The 16,846-nt window shown below is 30.6% G+C and overlaps 1 protein-coding gene across 1 annotated transcript; it reads left to right on the top strand.

The window, feature by feature from the left end:
• The first annotated feature begins 3,945 nt into the window (after positions 1-3,945).
• On the top strand, positions 3,946-15,106 carry LOC114191147 (uncharacterized). The gene is made up of 14 exons (XM_085675340.1): positions 3,946-4,005; positions 10,650-10,703; positions 10,782-10,919; positions 11,135-11,216; positions 11,553-11,629; positions 12,107-12,222; positions 12,327-12,435; positions 12,519-12,635; positions 12,803-12,894; positions 13,102-13,168; positions 13,258-13,339; positions 13,447-13,538; positions 13,645-13,788; positions 14,679-15,106. The coding sequence occupies exons 1-14, from the start codon at positions 3,958-3,960 to the stop codon at positions 14,823-14,825; spliced, it is 1,365 nt and encodes a 454-aa protein (XP_085531466.1). The 5' UTR covers positions 3,946-3,957; the 3' UTR covers positions 14,826-15,106.
• The last annotated feature ends 1,740 nt before the right edge of the window (positions 15,107-16,846 follow it).

Genomic DNA, 16,846 nt, shown 5'->3' with positions numbered 1-16,846 from the left:
ACGCTTTGTTATTTACATTGTTTTATATTAAAATTGTAGACTTTTGTTCTTTGTTCCTTTTATAAATGTTATTTGTAAATTATAAATACTAAAAATCTAAAATTGTTGTCTTTTATAATTTTTATTTTATTTTAGGATTTATGTATTATTAAAAAACACTAAAAAAACAAAAAAGGAACTCTAATGAAAATTATTTAGAGCTAATTGTCGACAAATGGAGATTTGAACCATTGATAGCATTAGGAGTTTCAAACCCCAGACAGGGCAGTAGTGGGGGTTTTAAACCCCATGCAGTAGCAGGGGTTTCAAAAACCCCAGACAGTAGTAGGGGTTCCAAAAACCTCAGGCAGTAGCGGGGGTTCCAGAAACCCTAGACAGTAGCGGGGGTTCCAGAAACCCCAGGCAGTAGTGGGGGTTCCGGAAAACCCAAGCAGTACTAGGGGTTTTGTAAACCCCCAGTAAGTTGCGTTTTTCCAGGGGTTGATAAAAACCCCTGGTAATCTGTTAGCCACGCTGATTCTCCCAGGGGAATTCCAAACCCCTGGTAAAACCATTAGTGGAGGTTAAAACCCCCAGAAATGTCAAATATAACCCTTACTAAAATTAATTTTTTTTGTAGTGCTAGAAGCCATGGCAACCTTGAAGATGAGTGGATGTGTGCCGCCACTTGCTATGCAAGATGAGGCTTAAAAGTATTCACTCCGTAGGGAGGAAACTCTCAGAATTGGTTAAGACACAAGAGTGTTTTTACTTCAAAATGTTGAACCCTTTTACATGTCTAGGAGCACCCCTTATATAGAAGAGTTTAGGGACCTCTATGCAAATAAAAGATACCTAGGATGTCTCTACAAAAACTTAACCCTAGCTTCTAGAAACTAGGACAAATAAGGTTACAAAAATGAAAGACAAAAGAGCTAACTATGGTCTGTGCAAGGCTAATTTCGTTCTAGCACAAAAGGAGACCAAGAATGTGTCTCATATATCTCCAAAAAGTGGCCAAAGTGTGCTAAAAACAAAGGAGACTAAAGGTACGTAGGTACACTTGCTTTATGCATTTTACTTTATGCTTTATGCCTTTGCTTTACTCTCTCTTCCACATCATTTATGCTCCCCAATCACCAATCATCATGCGACACCTAGCATTGCTTTCTTACTCATAATTAACCTACAAAGCAAATAAACATAGATTAGCATGTTGGCTTAAGTCAAGTCAACTCTAGTCAACAAGTCAAACCTAGTCAAAGGTCAACAAGTCAACTAAGGTTTATTCAACTAAGTCAACTTAGGGAATCAAAAATAACAAACACAAATGAAAGGGATGAAGGATTAGTGAACTTCCTTTCTAAACATGTTTAGTCTTCTTAAACATGTGCCTCCATCCTTGGTTGGGGACAATCCTTCATCAGGTGGTTTAATCAGTGTGCATAGAAATTGTTGAAGTTGCATTGCTTCTGGCTTTAGAGAGTACTTTTCTTTATCAAAGGCAGATTGCAAGAAAACCATATTGCTCTTATTCAATAAGGTAAACCCTCTCCCATGCATGCATTAAGAAGAATAAAGAGAGAAGCACTCAGGTTGTTAGATATGTCAACTAAAAGTTAACGTCATTGGCTCTGGAGGATGGATTCCATCCGTTAAAATATGAATATCAATTTTGTATTAATTATTCGAAAGAAACAAATTCTAATTTCGCATACAAGTTAAGAGACTAAGAAAGATACTTAACCATTTATTAATGATATCTTGCACACACCCCAAATAAAAAAAATGAAAGTTACATGAGAAATGTTTATAAATTAACTTATGTAAAAATTAATTTAGTTAGTTTATAGAAAAACTAATTCCATTTTTTTTACTTTTTTGTGTCTAGAATTACACACGCCAAATAAAAAAAATGAAAGTTACATGAGAAAATGTTCATAAATTAACTTATGTAAAAAATAATTTAGTTAGTTTATAGAAAAACTATTTTTTTTTTTTACTTTTTTTGCGTCTAGAATTATTTGGGAAGAAACTGTTTATACCTTACATCATTTTTCAATAAATTCTTTCGAATTTTTATTCTACTTTTTTTTATTAACTTTATAAAACAAACTTTGTGGATTTGTGAGCAATTGAATATTAATTGCAAACAATGAAGATCCAAAGTAAGAGTAAGATTAGTTGGTGAAATTAAGCATAATGGAGCTAATGTAATCATTATTATCCTTTCTCTTGATCGAATAACAACGGTCAAACGAAGATGTGGGCAATGGTCAAATCCACACATTGTGCTACGACCACTAATTTCATGCTCACTTATACAATTATTAACTTATTACTACTACCAAGTTTTAAACGGAACGTATCCATTTTTTGTTATTTTATATTTTAAAGATGCTTTAACACATTATCTACTAAATATTTATGTTTATAACTTTTTAATTTCTTTTCAAATATGTTTTCCTTCTTTTACGCACAAACTCATTTCTTAATTAAAGATTGTTTGACTCCTTCCCTTAATTTGGGGTCAAACATGCATGATGTGAACTTTTTGATAATATTTTTCTTATGTAAAGTGGGACACGTTTGGATTTGACTATTAATAAAGATTGGTTGTTTGAATTAATAGATATGATATAGAATGTGTGTAAGAAGTTTAGTGAATCCTCTGACAAAAAAAGAGAGTGAAAAGTATGCATTTTTTTTTTTATATCAACTAAACTAATCGACAATTATACGAAATATGTCAAACGTTATTGATCAGAAGACTAGTGTAAAAATTGCATAATTTTATTTAAAACTAATTTTCTATTCCATTTTTACTAATCTTTACTCTACAAACAACTATATATTCCAATTTATTTTTTATATTTTTTCTCAACTTACCTTTTATATTTCTATTTCTCTTTTTTTTTTCTTTTAAATTGTCTTAATTAAAAGTTCAAATTACTTCAAATACATGTCTTTATGTAATCTTTTAAACAATATTTTAGATATTATACTTCTTATTAAAAATATCGATCTATATTGTTTTTAAGTAAATGAAGTAATTGAGGAGGTCAGAAGAAAAAAAAAGAAAGTTTTATTGTTGTAAAGGCAAAATTTGAAACAACACATGATTCAATTAAGTGAGAATTTCTCTTCTAGATGTTTAAAAGATTACATTTATCTGAAAATAACTTCTTTTATGGGAAACCAAAGATCTGAAATATTATAAACCAATTTACTTTTCATTTTGTTAATCTTTGGATTTTCGGTAACAAATAAGTTTAAAATATTTAGAATCTAATTAATTAAGTTTTAAATCATATTCTTAAATACTTTGTTATTATTTACTCTTAAACTATATAGGTTAAAAATTTATTAACAATTATATTATTAATATGTTTATATTAGAATAAAATAAATAATTAAGTAAAAAAGTATTGAAATAGAAAATAAAATAATTTAATTTACTGTTTTATTAATAGTTAATTTATTATAATACATAAGAAAATAAAATATGAAAATAATAAATTAAATAAAATGAACTAATTTTAAATTTGATACTTTGTAAATTTATTTATATTAATATATTTTTATTTTGATATAATTTTATATTAATTAAAATTTAATAAAAAAAGTTATTTTAATTTAAAATTTGTTTTAACACTAATTTATATTGTTATGTTTTTATATAAAGTTATTTCTTAAAAAAAGTATTTTATAAATTATTTCTATATATATATACATATATTATTTTTATTACGTCAATCAAAACTCGTACAACATTTTACTCTTTTTTTTTTTTTGTCTTTTCACTCTTTTATTCTTTCATCAAACTACTCAACTTTTTATCCTATTTTTCTTTTCTTTTTTTAATTTTCCACTTTGTTCTCTCATCCAAACGTAAAAAGAATACAGGCTTCGGAACTTTTCAAAAGGGAAATAACTTTTTAACATTATAATATTTAAATAGTTGGTGATGTACAGTTAATGTCTAATAATTCTATAAGCGAAATGATCAAGATTGCGAAAAATGTTGTTACTGCAATTGCTAACAAAATAGGATTGACTTGGATAGCATAATTGAAATTTAGACGCAGAAATGCTTTCCAACTTTCAATAATTTGTCACCAAAAGAAAAAGGAATTGGGATCATCCACAACCCTTCTTCTTAACTTAATTAATCTTTATAATTGACATATATTTAGAAAATACGAGTATACATTTGTAAACTTTATTTTCTTAATTTGAATTATATTAAAACTTCAAGAAAATATTTTATGAGTGACTAATTTAGTGACAAAAAATAATTATTCAGTGTAGTGATTAATTATTCAGTTTAAATTATATGGTTGCAATAGTGCACCATATTTACATCCGAAAGTGAATGAAAAAATCACGCAAATCACGCACGCTCTCGGTGCAACTACTTTTGCAATATATATATATATATATATATATATATATATATATTATGTTATATAAATAATGGTAAATCTTATTTTGCAAATTAATTTCGTATGATTAAAGTTGAGTTTCATTCTTTAACATCGTAGAACAATCACTACAAGAAAACATGAAAATAGCTTCCATATATTAGCTTGACATGGTGTAGGAAGCAAATAGCAGTCCATCAGCGTTCATTATAAAAAAGAAAAAGAAAAAAATAAATCACAAAAAGGTGCACCACATGTATTAGTGGCCTACATAACAAGTCGCACAGTTATATTAAATTTCCAAAATTTCATTATTAAGCCACGTGTCATTGTATAAGAAGTACATTATATTAGGGATGGTATAGCGTGGGCTGAGCCCACGCTAGCTATTAATTTGGGTATAAGGGTTTGTCCGACGCAAAAGGGAACATAAAATTGAAATATTATTTTATTATAGAAAAGTTGAAAGTTGTGTTGTAGCAAATACAATGTATTATTTTATTCAAGAAAGCTGCACTACTTTCTCTTACTTCTCGCACTTTGCCGCCTCCCATATTTTCACATTCCACTCTTTTATCTCATTTTCAGCCATTTTTCTCTCTCTTTACTTCCCAGTTTCAACATTTCCCGCTCCAACTTTTAGTCTTCTTTGCGCAACACAATCTTGAATAAAGGCTTCACGTTTCGCCGTAGTAGGTTGCAGCTTCGAGCTTCGAAGACTGGTTCACGAGTTTGTGCCTCTGTGAGGTATGCATTTAGGTAAGCATTATGTCCCATAAACCCTCATTTGTTTTTTTTCTTTTGGGGTTATGATGGTCAACCATGAATCTGAATGATGTTTTTCATGTTTTGAAATTATTGTTTGAGGGTATTGTGATTCCCATTTTTGTTGAGGGTGTGTGGTTTGTGTTTGACAATGTGCCAATGGGAAATTTAGTGTAGTCTTGCATTGTTTCTCCATGCCAAGGAAAAGTTTAGGAAATAGTTTCAGAAGAGAGAATAATTTGTTTTTATTTGTGGTGAATGAAAGAGTGGGTATATAGAAAACGGTGAGGAGTTGTCTGGGTGAAAGAGAAAGGCATGAGACTTATGTAGGGACAATGGTGTGCATTTATTTCATTTGTTCTTACATATGGGTGAAAACATGATTGGTTGAATTGGTTGTGCATTTGACTTGGTAATTGTTGGGTTATGGGTTCAAACCTAAACAATCAAATTCTTTATTAACCATTAAACATGTAATTGTTGACCCAGGGGTTTACCTGGATTCTGAGAGATGTTGCGTGCGAAAATGTTTAAACATTTTAAATTTTCCCGCGTGGGAACAATAATATCGTGCCGTTTTATTTTCCTATCTTTATTTATTTAAGTAATATTTCTTAGGGATGTTACAAATACCTTGCAACATAGGAAAACACTTGTATATAGTCATCTTTCATCCCTCCACTTTTCCTCTCATTCTTTACTTTAAATTACACTTTCACTTTCTATTTCACATTATTCTTCCACTGCTCGAGAGTTCTAAGGCTGGTTTGGTTAAAGTGAATTTTAATTACATTTGAATTTTAATTGCATTTGATTTTTTTTTTAATAATTTAGGATGTGGGTAAACACTCTAGTACAACCTGCAACTGGGAATATGAATAAGAATTATGAAGTGAGTTGTAAGTCACATTATTTCATGTTGGTTGTAAGATAAAGGTCACCAAGAATTTTGTTCTCTCTTAAGTAATCTAAGAATTTTATCACCAAGGGTTGTTTTTTTACCAAGTTCTAGTTTTTCAAGACTTTGTATTTTCTGAACCTGGCATTGAAACCACTTCTTTAATTGAAAAACATGAATATGGCAAAAGAATAATATAAAAAAGAATATCTTTTACACAATGAAACATGAAACTACACGTGTGGTTTCATATATGAAGAGTTGGGAGGGGAGAGAAGAGTGATGGAAGATATGAGATATGGAGGAAATTGAAAAGTGAGAAAGATGATGAAAGATACATATGCATTTTCTGTTCAAAACAATGAATGGTTCATGCACCTCAAAATCCGAAGCTTCCCTTTGCAATAACAATACAGGAACAACAACTTAGAGCCTAGAAACACACACCCACCAAACCCCACCTCTGCCCCCAATCCTTTCATTTGAACCCAATTCCATGTTTTCTCTTAAATTCTCAAAACCATAAAATCTAATTATCTATTTTCGTCACTTCAAATACGCTTCTTACTATTACTCTTTTCTTCTTCTTATTCATGATGGACAAAAAATATCAACCATTTCTGATTTTATTCAAATATGTGAATAATATAAATATATGTTTAAATAATATTGATAGATATAAGAAAAATAAGGGAATATTTTGAAAAAAGAGAGTCATGTTACCATATATTTGAATGATATGATAAATATATCATGAGCGGTTGAGAACCATTCATGTAGAGAGTTCCATATCAGCATCTGAGCCCCAACAATTAAATGCAGTAACAAAAATTCAGTGTTGGAAGGATGTTGTTGGAGGCAAGAGTAAAGGTAGGGTTTATGGAACTGCTAACTTGGCTTCCAACATTTGCCATGGAGTGTCATCCCTTAGTCAACCCCTCTTTGTAACTGCTGCCACGGATTATATTGACCACTATGCTGAGAATGAACGACTCCGTCAACAAGTCGAGCAAGCACAAAAAACTGCTAATGTGGCAATGCAAAAGTATGCACAAGTGGAAGACACACTGAGGTTGATACGTCAAGAAATGGTGATGATGCAGGACCGAAATGTTCGCAACACTTTAACGTAGTGGCGGATCTTGACTAAGATTTATGGGGGAGCCAAAATAATATACTTAAAATTTATATATTTAACATTTTGGTCACTCATTCACTTAAAATTAATACATAATTTAATATAGTTATAATTATAACAGAAAATACACATATCTAAATGATTGTCATTCGTTTTTTCATATTTTTTAACTTATCAAATAATTGAATAATAACTAAATTTTTCAGCTATTTTTTTGTTCAATGTAAATAATCATATTATATGTAAAATATTCATTTTCCATTTTACTAATGTGCACATATCAATTCAAAAGTCATCACAAACTTTCATTTCATCATTGTTATGCTTATGCTATAAGCAACCTTATTGTCTTGTTCTCATATTCCCTTCTTTTTTATCAATTTTAAAAATGAATTTATTCTTTTATTTTTTATCAATATGCCTATCTATAAAACAAGTTTAAGACCAAATTTTTTTTAGTATAATATAATAAAAAATTAAGAGACATAATTACTAAAAAAAGTATGATGATCGAGTTACAATTAAAAATCATCTATAAAAAATCACATAATACATTACTTGCTCTTCTATATTCATAAAAAATGGATATACAAAAGGGTAATGAGATAAAAAAAATGGCTAAATATTAAATAATTATTGCACTACCTAAGTGAGACAAAATATTTTTTTTTCTTTAAGAATAAGAAAAGATATGAAAAAAATGAGGACATAAATAATAAGTTTCTGTTTTAAGTTTTTTTTATTCAATAACAGAAGAAATCAGGTAAAGATGAGATATGAGTACAATAAGTAAAAAAACTCAAAAAACAATGTGAAAAGAAAATACAAATTATCTTAAAAATTTTATTTTATTATATTCAAATTTATATTGTATTATTTATTAACATTAAATGTTGTACTTTATAAAAGAAATAAAAAAATACCTAATTTAATTTTCATTAATTTTTGGTATACTGTTATCTAATTTAAAGTGATAACTATAATTTAAAAATTTTAAAAATATATATAATTTAAAAATTCTAAATATATATAATTTTAAAAAATTAAAAAAATTGGAGGGGGCCGAGGCACCTCCCTGCCCCATCGTGGCTCCGCCATTGCTTCAACGGGTCCCAGTGAAGTCCATCCTGACTATGTTGAAGACCACGATGACCACCTCCTTTCTTGAAGTTCGTCTCCAATGTGAGATAAATTAATTCACATGTAAAACTATTTTTTTAACTTGTACATTCCGTTCTATTTGCTACATTTTGTGCTACCTAATTTATTTTAGTTATTTCATTACTTTTGTAGGTCATACACTTCACCCACTCCAAGCCCACCATCTTCAAGCCCAATGGAACCTACTTTTGAAACGCTATGTAATATTTAGAAACACTTTTTGGTTAGGTCTTTATGCAATTATATGTCATTTTGAAATTTGTAGAGGCATTACAATGCACTCTTTTTTGGTTTAATGGGCTAAACTTGTTTATTTCCAAACATATGTTTGTCATTTGGAATTTGTAGAACCATAGTCTCTTATAATGTGGGTTGAAGTTGTTTATTTCTAGACATATCTTTGAATCTTAAATGGTATAATTAATTTTGAGTCTTCTCAGGTTATTGAGTTATTGAATACTAAGTTGTATTTGGTGTAAATGATTTTGAATTTGGAATGGTATAATGGATGTTGAAATTTGGATCTATAATTTTTTATGTGATTGCATATTGAGTTGTATGTGGTATAATTTTGGGTATTTGGTCTTGTTTGGCAGATATGCATATTTTTAGATTTTGGTTTCCGTTATTTTAAATTGAACGCACAGTAACAAGCAATGGTTAGCGTGAGCTTGGAAACGGCCAAGCCGTTGCTACAAGATAAATAATTAAAAAAAAAAGTTAAAGTGGGCCAAGAAATGGCTAGGCCGTCTCTAATTAATAAATTAATTTAAAAAATTAAGTTAGCATGGCCTAAAGACGGCCAAACCCACGCTACCTAATAAATTAATTTTTTAAAAAAAAAAACATTTCATGAGGGTTATGTGGAAGCTAATACCACACTACAAAATATATTATTAACAAAAAGTTAGCATGCGTTTACAAATGGTTTAACCGACTCTACTCATCATAATAATTTTAAAAAAATATATTTATAAAGGACATGGCCATTGCAAGTTTTTATTTTAAATTAATAGAGATGGTGGTGCCAGGTAGTTGGGACGCAAAAATGAAGCTACACAAAAAATGAGAATTGCCTTTGAATGGGTCTGACCGTATCTAATTTGCTTCCAATTGTTAAAGCGCACTCAAATATTGAAAAGCTTACTTGTACATGGCAAGGGTCGAAAACTCATTGACACATTAGCGTTTGCTTCTTTACTTTGGGGTGGGTTTTATTGGGACTCTAATCATGACTTTTCTTGTAGTGCTACATCAATCAATGTCACACACTAAGTCACATAAAAAAATATAAAATGAGAGTCAAATTGTGGGAATCAAAATATGATTTTCCCCTGTGTTATTATTGTATCCTAACAAAAATTTATAATTTTAGTATAAATGGAATGAAAGTGATGTTAAGAGTATGTCATTTTAAAGATTAGATATTTCAATCCAAGATTCGGTCCATAAAATAAATCATCCTAACAAAAAAAACCGTACTTGGTAATCTACGCACACATCAAATGAACCAAAGTGTTAACGAATTTTGGTCAAAAGGACAGAGGTGTTTTTGTCGTGAGAGATTGACAATTAGATTATATTACTGCAATTCTGGTTTCTCTAGCAGGGAACAAAAAACAAAATACCAGTTACACTCTTTAACACGCACCACCTTGTTAGTTGATTCATGATTATTTTATTTGTTTGTTTAAAAGATTTATGATTAAACTATTTTATGCAGAATTTTTCTAATTAAATAATTTTAAATATATTATTTTTGGAATTTAAATATAAGTCTAAATCTTACGTTAATAAAAAAATTGAACATAAAAAATGAAAATTTATGATCTTATTGTTTTAAAGTTTTGAGTTAAGAGATGTGTAAATTCTTTATGTATGAATTAGATTCATATTTCATTAATATTGTATGAGTAATCTTTTCTCAAAACACCCGCATAAGATATGATGCTAAAATTAAGGCATGCATTTCACGTACGGAGTTTCTCAGTCAAACGAGAATGTGGTTCCATTTTCTGTCTTTCTACCAAAGACCCTTTTTCTGTCTCTTGTGGACGTGTGTGTATATATATATGTGTCCTACACCTACACCCTTGAGTATTGGCAACTAAGTGTATTGATTAATTTCACCAAAAGAGGAAGAGTTATAAAAGGGTTCGATAAAAATTGTGAATGTTGTATCATGGATGAAGCTAAAAGAATGGAAGAAGGGTTCAGCACTCCGCATAATGGTGATGGAGATTCCATTGAACAAATAGTGGAGCAAGAGCAACCATCGGTGAAGCAAAAGACAAAAAGAGTTGCAACCCTTGATGCATTTAGGGGTCTCACCATAGTGGTTAGTGTTACATAATTTGTAATTAAAGGATGGTTTATGTATATGAGTATGATTGTGTTACCTATGCTAAATGTGCAGGTGATGGTACTAGTAGATGATGCTGGTGGAGCTTATCCACACATTGATCACTCCCCTTGGAATGGATGTACATTGGCTGATTTCGTTATGCCTTTCTTTCTTTTCATTGTTGGAGTTGCTATAGCTCTCGCACTCAAGGTCTTCAAGAGGCTTGTTTTTTCTTTTTCTACTACATCCAATAGTCTTATATCATTTAAGAATTTCGTCACGATTTTGTTTTGATCTCTATTCCTGAACGATCCGAGACTATTGAACGTTTCGAAACATTTCTGAATGATATTGTTATAAGATGTTGTGTATGGTTGGCTCTTGTTTCATTTCTAATTTTGTGGTTTAAACTTGTGAAAACACAGAGAATCCCCAAGGTTAGGGATGCTGTGAAGAAGATAATCCTTAGGACACTGAAACTTCTCTTCTGGGGAGTTCTTTTGCAAGGTAACAAAACTTCTCTAGCTCACTTTTTTAAGGTATTTAGTGCACAAGACTAAACTCAAACTTGACAACAGAGATTTTGATTTTGATTTTGAAGTTGTAGAGGTACTAGACCATTTGCCAATAAATGAAACTTTGAAGCATATATTTAATTTACCATTAATGCCACAGAAATTTCAGTAGGACCATCAATGCATATCATGCAAACCCATCTCTTTTTGTTATTCATTGTAATTGAATTCAATTACAGTACATGTGGTAAACAATTTACAATAATAACTCACATACTTCAACCACCAGAGTTAGATTATTCACAGCATTGATGAATTGGACTCGCAGGTGGATATTCTCATGCACCTGATGATCTCTCATATGGAGTTGACATGAGATTTATACGATGGTGTGGCATTCTCCAGGTTTGGACGAACCTAATTTAATAGGATTGAATACTTCTAGTTCTTGAATTTTGATGTAAAAATGAATTTTTTTCCAATTCCAAACTTGAATATATTTGAGTTCACAGAGTTAAAAAATGAATTAACATAATCTTTTTAATCCAACCATATCAACTTTTTTTATTATGTTAAACAGAGTTTTAAATTGTCATTTGAATTTAAATGTGTCAAATAAAATAAACAACTCAAACGTCATCATAAAATATCGTTTAACTCACAAAAAATTTAACATAAAAAAAATTATTCATTTTTAAAGTTTGAAGATCAAACTACGTTAAAATTTGAGATTATAACAAATTTTAATTTTACATCCAAACTTAAATATTAAAAACATATTTAACTCAAATTAATACAGGCCGACAACATAAATTCCATTATGATAAATTTGAACAACTCAGTTCTTGAGTAACCATGATTCTGCATATTGTGTGTATTCAGAGAATAGCCCTTGTATACTGTGTTGTTGCGCTGATAGAGACATACACCACCAAGCTTAGACCCTCTTCCCTGAAGCCGGGACAGCTTTCCATTTTTAGTGCTTATCAATGGCAATGGTGAGGAAAGCAACATATTTCATTCTCAAAAACCACACTGCAATGTTTAAAGTTTAATTACATTCTTTGCTATGACTTATGGCAGACATATTTGTGTTACATAGGTTTGGTGGGTTTGTGGCCTTTGTGATTTACATGGTTACAACCTTGAGCCTCTACGTTCCAGATTGGAGTTTCGTGGATTATAACAGCCAGGAAGCAAAGAGATACACAGTACAAACATAATCTCTGTCTAGATACTAATATTGTTTTACTAGGTTTATGTTGTTTTGTTGATGCGAGTTTCCTGATTGTAGATCCAATGTGGAATGCGAGGACACCTAGGTCCTGCATGTAACGCTGTTGGCTACGTAGATAGACAGGTTTGGGGCGTTAATCATCTCTATTCCCAGCCTGTTTGGACACGCTCAAAGGTCAGTTTACTCCGAGTTAACCATAAGTTTAAGTTCAAGTCCCGCATCGGGTAAAATTATGGAAGAACAACTATATAAAAAAATTTTACACGTTCCTCAAGATATTTGTATGAATTCTTCTCATATGAATAATCAATGATGTATTTTTTTACCAAAACATTTTACAGGAATGCACACTAAGTTCTCCAGCTGAAGGCCCATTCCTTAAAAACGCTCCATCATGGTGTCGTGCTCCTTTTGAACCGGAGGGCTTGTTGAGGTTTATCCCCATACATTGATATATTCGTTAATTCTTTAACTAACATTAATGTTTTTAACGTAATATTAATATTTATTTACTATTCTGTAGTTTAGTTGATATGTTGATTATATGAATAAAATTAATTTGAATCGGAAAATAAAATTAATAATCAATAATTAATTTGAAAATATTTTGAAATTGTTCTGTTCTTCTCTATGTGTATAGTTCCATATCAGCTATCCTCTCTGGTGTCATTGGCATCCACTATGGGCATGTCTTGATTCACTTCAAGGTTACACACTTAACGCAATAATGTCTCATACCTTCTTCTACTTGTTCACACACTAAGTTTTTCTCTTGTAAATTTGTACTTGTTCTCAGGGTCATTCCGAAAGGCTCAAGCAATGGCTCTCACTAGGGTTTGTCTTATTCACCATAGGCCTCATCCTTCATTTTACTCATGGTAAGACTAATACATGTCACATATCTTATGATTTTAAATCCCCAACTATAAATATATATGTATATTTATTTGGTGAAAATATGTGACAAAAGATTTGAATATGGCAGCAATCCCAATCAACAAGCAACTATACAGCTTGAGCTATGTTTGTTTCACAGCTGGGGCAGCTGGAATTGTCTTTTCTGTACTCTACTTGCTGGTAAATATATTAATCTGATTGCTTAATTTCAGATGTTAGTTATTTTCCTAACTTATAGTTCCATTTCATAATGATTCTTATATAGTATTTCTGAAAAATGAAACAGATAGATGTTTGGAAGCTTCGTACTCCATTCTTGCTCTTGGAATGGATTGGAATGAATGCAATGCTGGTGTTTGTTATGGCAGCACAGGGCATCTTTGCAGCATTTGTAAATGGATGGTATTACAAGGATCCAGATAACTCACTAGTAAGAACCTTATCTTTTCACTTTAATTCACCAATCATATCTTTCTAACTTGTTTTCAGATAAAGCATGTTTTTTAAGTTCCTATATTTTTCTGTCTTCTGTCATAATCAGTCTTACTCGTTAGATTTCACAAATCTTGATTTTGAGGTTATCTTTTTATATTTGGTAAATTTCATCACAGATAGAAAAGATAGAAAAGATAAGATAGGATGAATAATGAAATTCACTAAACATGGAGAGTAAAACTATTATTTTTAAAATATTAAAATTGTTCGATATCTCAAATCTAGAGAAAGATTTTTTTAGTAATTTGATCTTAGATAAATATTTAATGAGTTCTTTATATTTGATGAGTCTCTTATATTTGTTTTTTATTTAATTTAGTTCTTATTTTTTAGAAAAATTCAGTATGATGTCTTATGTTAAATTGACATTAACGTTACTTAGAAGTATCGTTTTTAAATATCTAGATTTATCTCGTGTCAAAATCTAGATATCTTTTATTTTAAAACTCTTCTGAATTTGACATATGACACCTTTCAAGTTAAAATAACCTAAATTTTAATATTGGTCAGACTCGGATTTTGATACGGATACTTTCCGATAACATTATCATCAATTTAATGAATTGAGTATTTTTTTTTTACTCAATTAAATCACTTTAAAAAAATAAGTACTTGAGTCAAAAATAAAAATATAAAGACCAAAACAAATTAAAAATCTCAATGTATAGATAAAATTATTAATTAAGTTTAAGATAAATATATAATATACAAGTAAGTAGATATGTTATTTGAATTACTTTTATAATCTATTTCATAAGTTAGATTTGACGAAGAAGTGGCTAGAATCGCTGACAATTTTGATGGCATATGAAAACCATGAATCAGGTAAACTGGATTGAGAATCATGTGTTTATCAATGTTTGGCATTCAGAGAGGTTGGGAACTCTGTTATATGTCATATTTGCAGAAATCACTTTCTGGGGTGTGGTGGCTGGCATCTTCCACAAATTGGGAATATACTGGAAAGTCTAGTTATCTATAATTACACAATCAACCATGTTGAATTCTTCTTTGCAATCATTGGTGGTTTAAATTGGTCACTCTATAATTCAAAAAGAGATAATAATGCAACCCCTCTTTGTTTTTCTTTTCGGTATCATTCATCTCATTGTGGATGGACCCTGCAATCATTCACAACTTCTTTGCACTACTTGCCAAACTCACTCTATAAAATTGGTGACTTGGTAATTTCTTACCTTTTAATGAACCAGTTCCACAAGCAAAATATGAACGCAGGGCACCAAAATATCTACCACAAGCATCAAAATAATCATTTCATTTGTATCATTGCACATGGAGCTTCAATATGATAATGACATTTCAAAACAAAAACAAAAATTAAAATCCAAAAATATCGGTTTCACCGGATTTTTTTTATTCTCATATCTATCCAAATTATATATATCGTATACTTATATCAAAAGGAAGTGCTAAAATACCCACATGTCAATATTATAGTGCTTGTTTTTAATCAGTTTATGAATTTAATTCAACCGAAACAAATATAATTGAGTTCTTGGTGTTTTGATTAACAATTCTTAGATCTTCAATCTAGAATATGATAAAAGCTAGCCGATTTTAAATGAAACAATCAATTTCAATTAACGATATTATATAAAAATATTATGTTTAATTTTTTATTGTTACTAAAATATCATTTCGTTTAATGAAAATAAATAGGTGGGAGTTGTATTTTGTATAGATTAGCTTAAAATTTCATAAATTTGAAAAGAGCATTAATTAATAATAAATAGTAGATAACAATGATTTGAAAAGCAACAAAGTATGATTTAATACATATAATATCAAAAAACTCTAAAAGGCTCATGTAACACTCCGGAACCAGTGTTACCTTAATAAGGTATTTAGCCACAGTTCAACAATGCATCTAGTTTAAACGGAATCAAGTGTATCGTATAACACTTGTATATATATTAGATATCAAGAGCAAAACAAAATGTCATACTCATGTGCATTTCATTTCGTCCTTTACCGTATTTAAAATTTTACAAAAAGTTGGTGTACTGGACCTGGTCAACTTAACCATATAAATGACAACCCTCACATATATGCCAGAAACAACCCAAGTACACGACTTGGGCCAGCATAGATTCATACTCATAACTGAATAAAGGCTAAAGTAACAACAAAGCGGACAACCTAGGACAGTATACGACCGAGGACGACATCCGACAAGTCAAGAAGTAAACGGATCAGACCGCGCTTGAAGACTTAGTAAAATGAAAGCCCTTGCGTTCAATAGGCCTTAACGGCCTGGGTTAGGGCCCAGGCCCATTCACAGCCCAAGCTAGAGCCCAAGTCAAGGCCCGGCCCACGGGAGAACCAGACATCATTAATGCTCTATAAATACGCGTGGACCCCAGTAATTAAAGGTACGCATTCATTAATCACTGATTTGACTTTTTGAGAGTTTTGACTCACTTGAGCTTCAGAGTCCCTTCTGCAGGTCACCCCTCCTGGGTCCAAACCGATATGTACCAACCAGGAAGAGACCAACTGAGGAGATAGCGGACTACATGGGTAAGGTGACGCTTGTGCCTAACTTATCTTGTTTATTCTCTGCAGGAACAGTTGGTAAGGTAATACATAAAAGTTTTAAGAGGAACAAAGCCTTAATAATTATCTATCAGTAAACTGGTTAAAAAAAATATTTATGCTGATTTCAGAATCTATAAAAAAATATTTATGTCAATTTCAGAATCTATATAGATTACAAAGGGTATATAAAGTTTTCAATTTTTATACCGGTTAAAACCAGAACTAGTATAGAAAGTATTGGGTTATTTTTCATGCACAACATGGCATCTAACATCTCCTTCACCCAAAAAAGCTCTAATATCACTACACATCTCCTTCCTCTTCTAATTTTTTCAAAGGGTATTTTCTTTCTAGTCATAGAACCACACATAAAGAGCTTTGGGCACCAGCACAGTGTTGCATCCACTAGAAATGGTAAGATAAAACAAACACCA

This window comes from Vigna unguiculata, chromosome 7 (assembly GCF_037176805.1).
Source record: "Vigna unguiculata cultivar grain cowpea cultivar isolate G323 ecotype 2 chromosome 7, ASM3717680v1, whole genome shotgun sequence".
In the NCBI taxonomy this organism is placed as follows: domain Eukaryota; kingdom Viridiplantae; phylum Streptophyta; class Magnoliopsida; order Fabales; family Fabaceae; genus Vigna; species Vigna unguiculata.
This window is presented reverse-complemented; position numbering and strand designations above follow the sequence as displayed.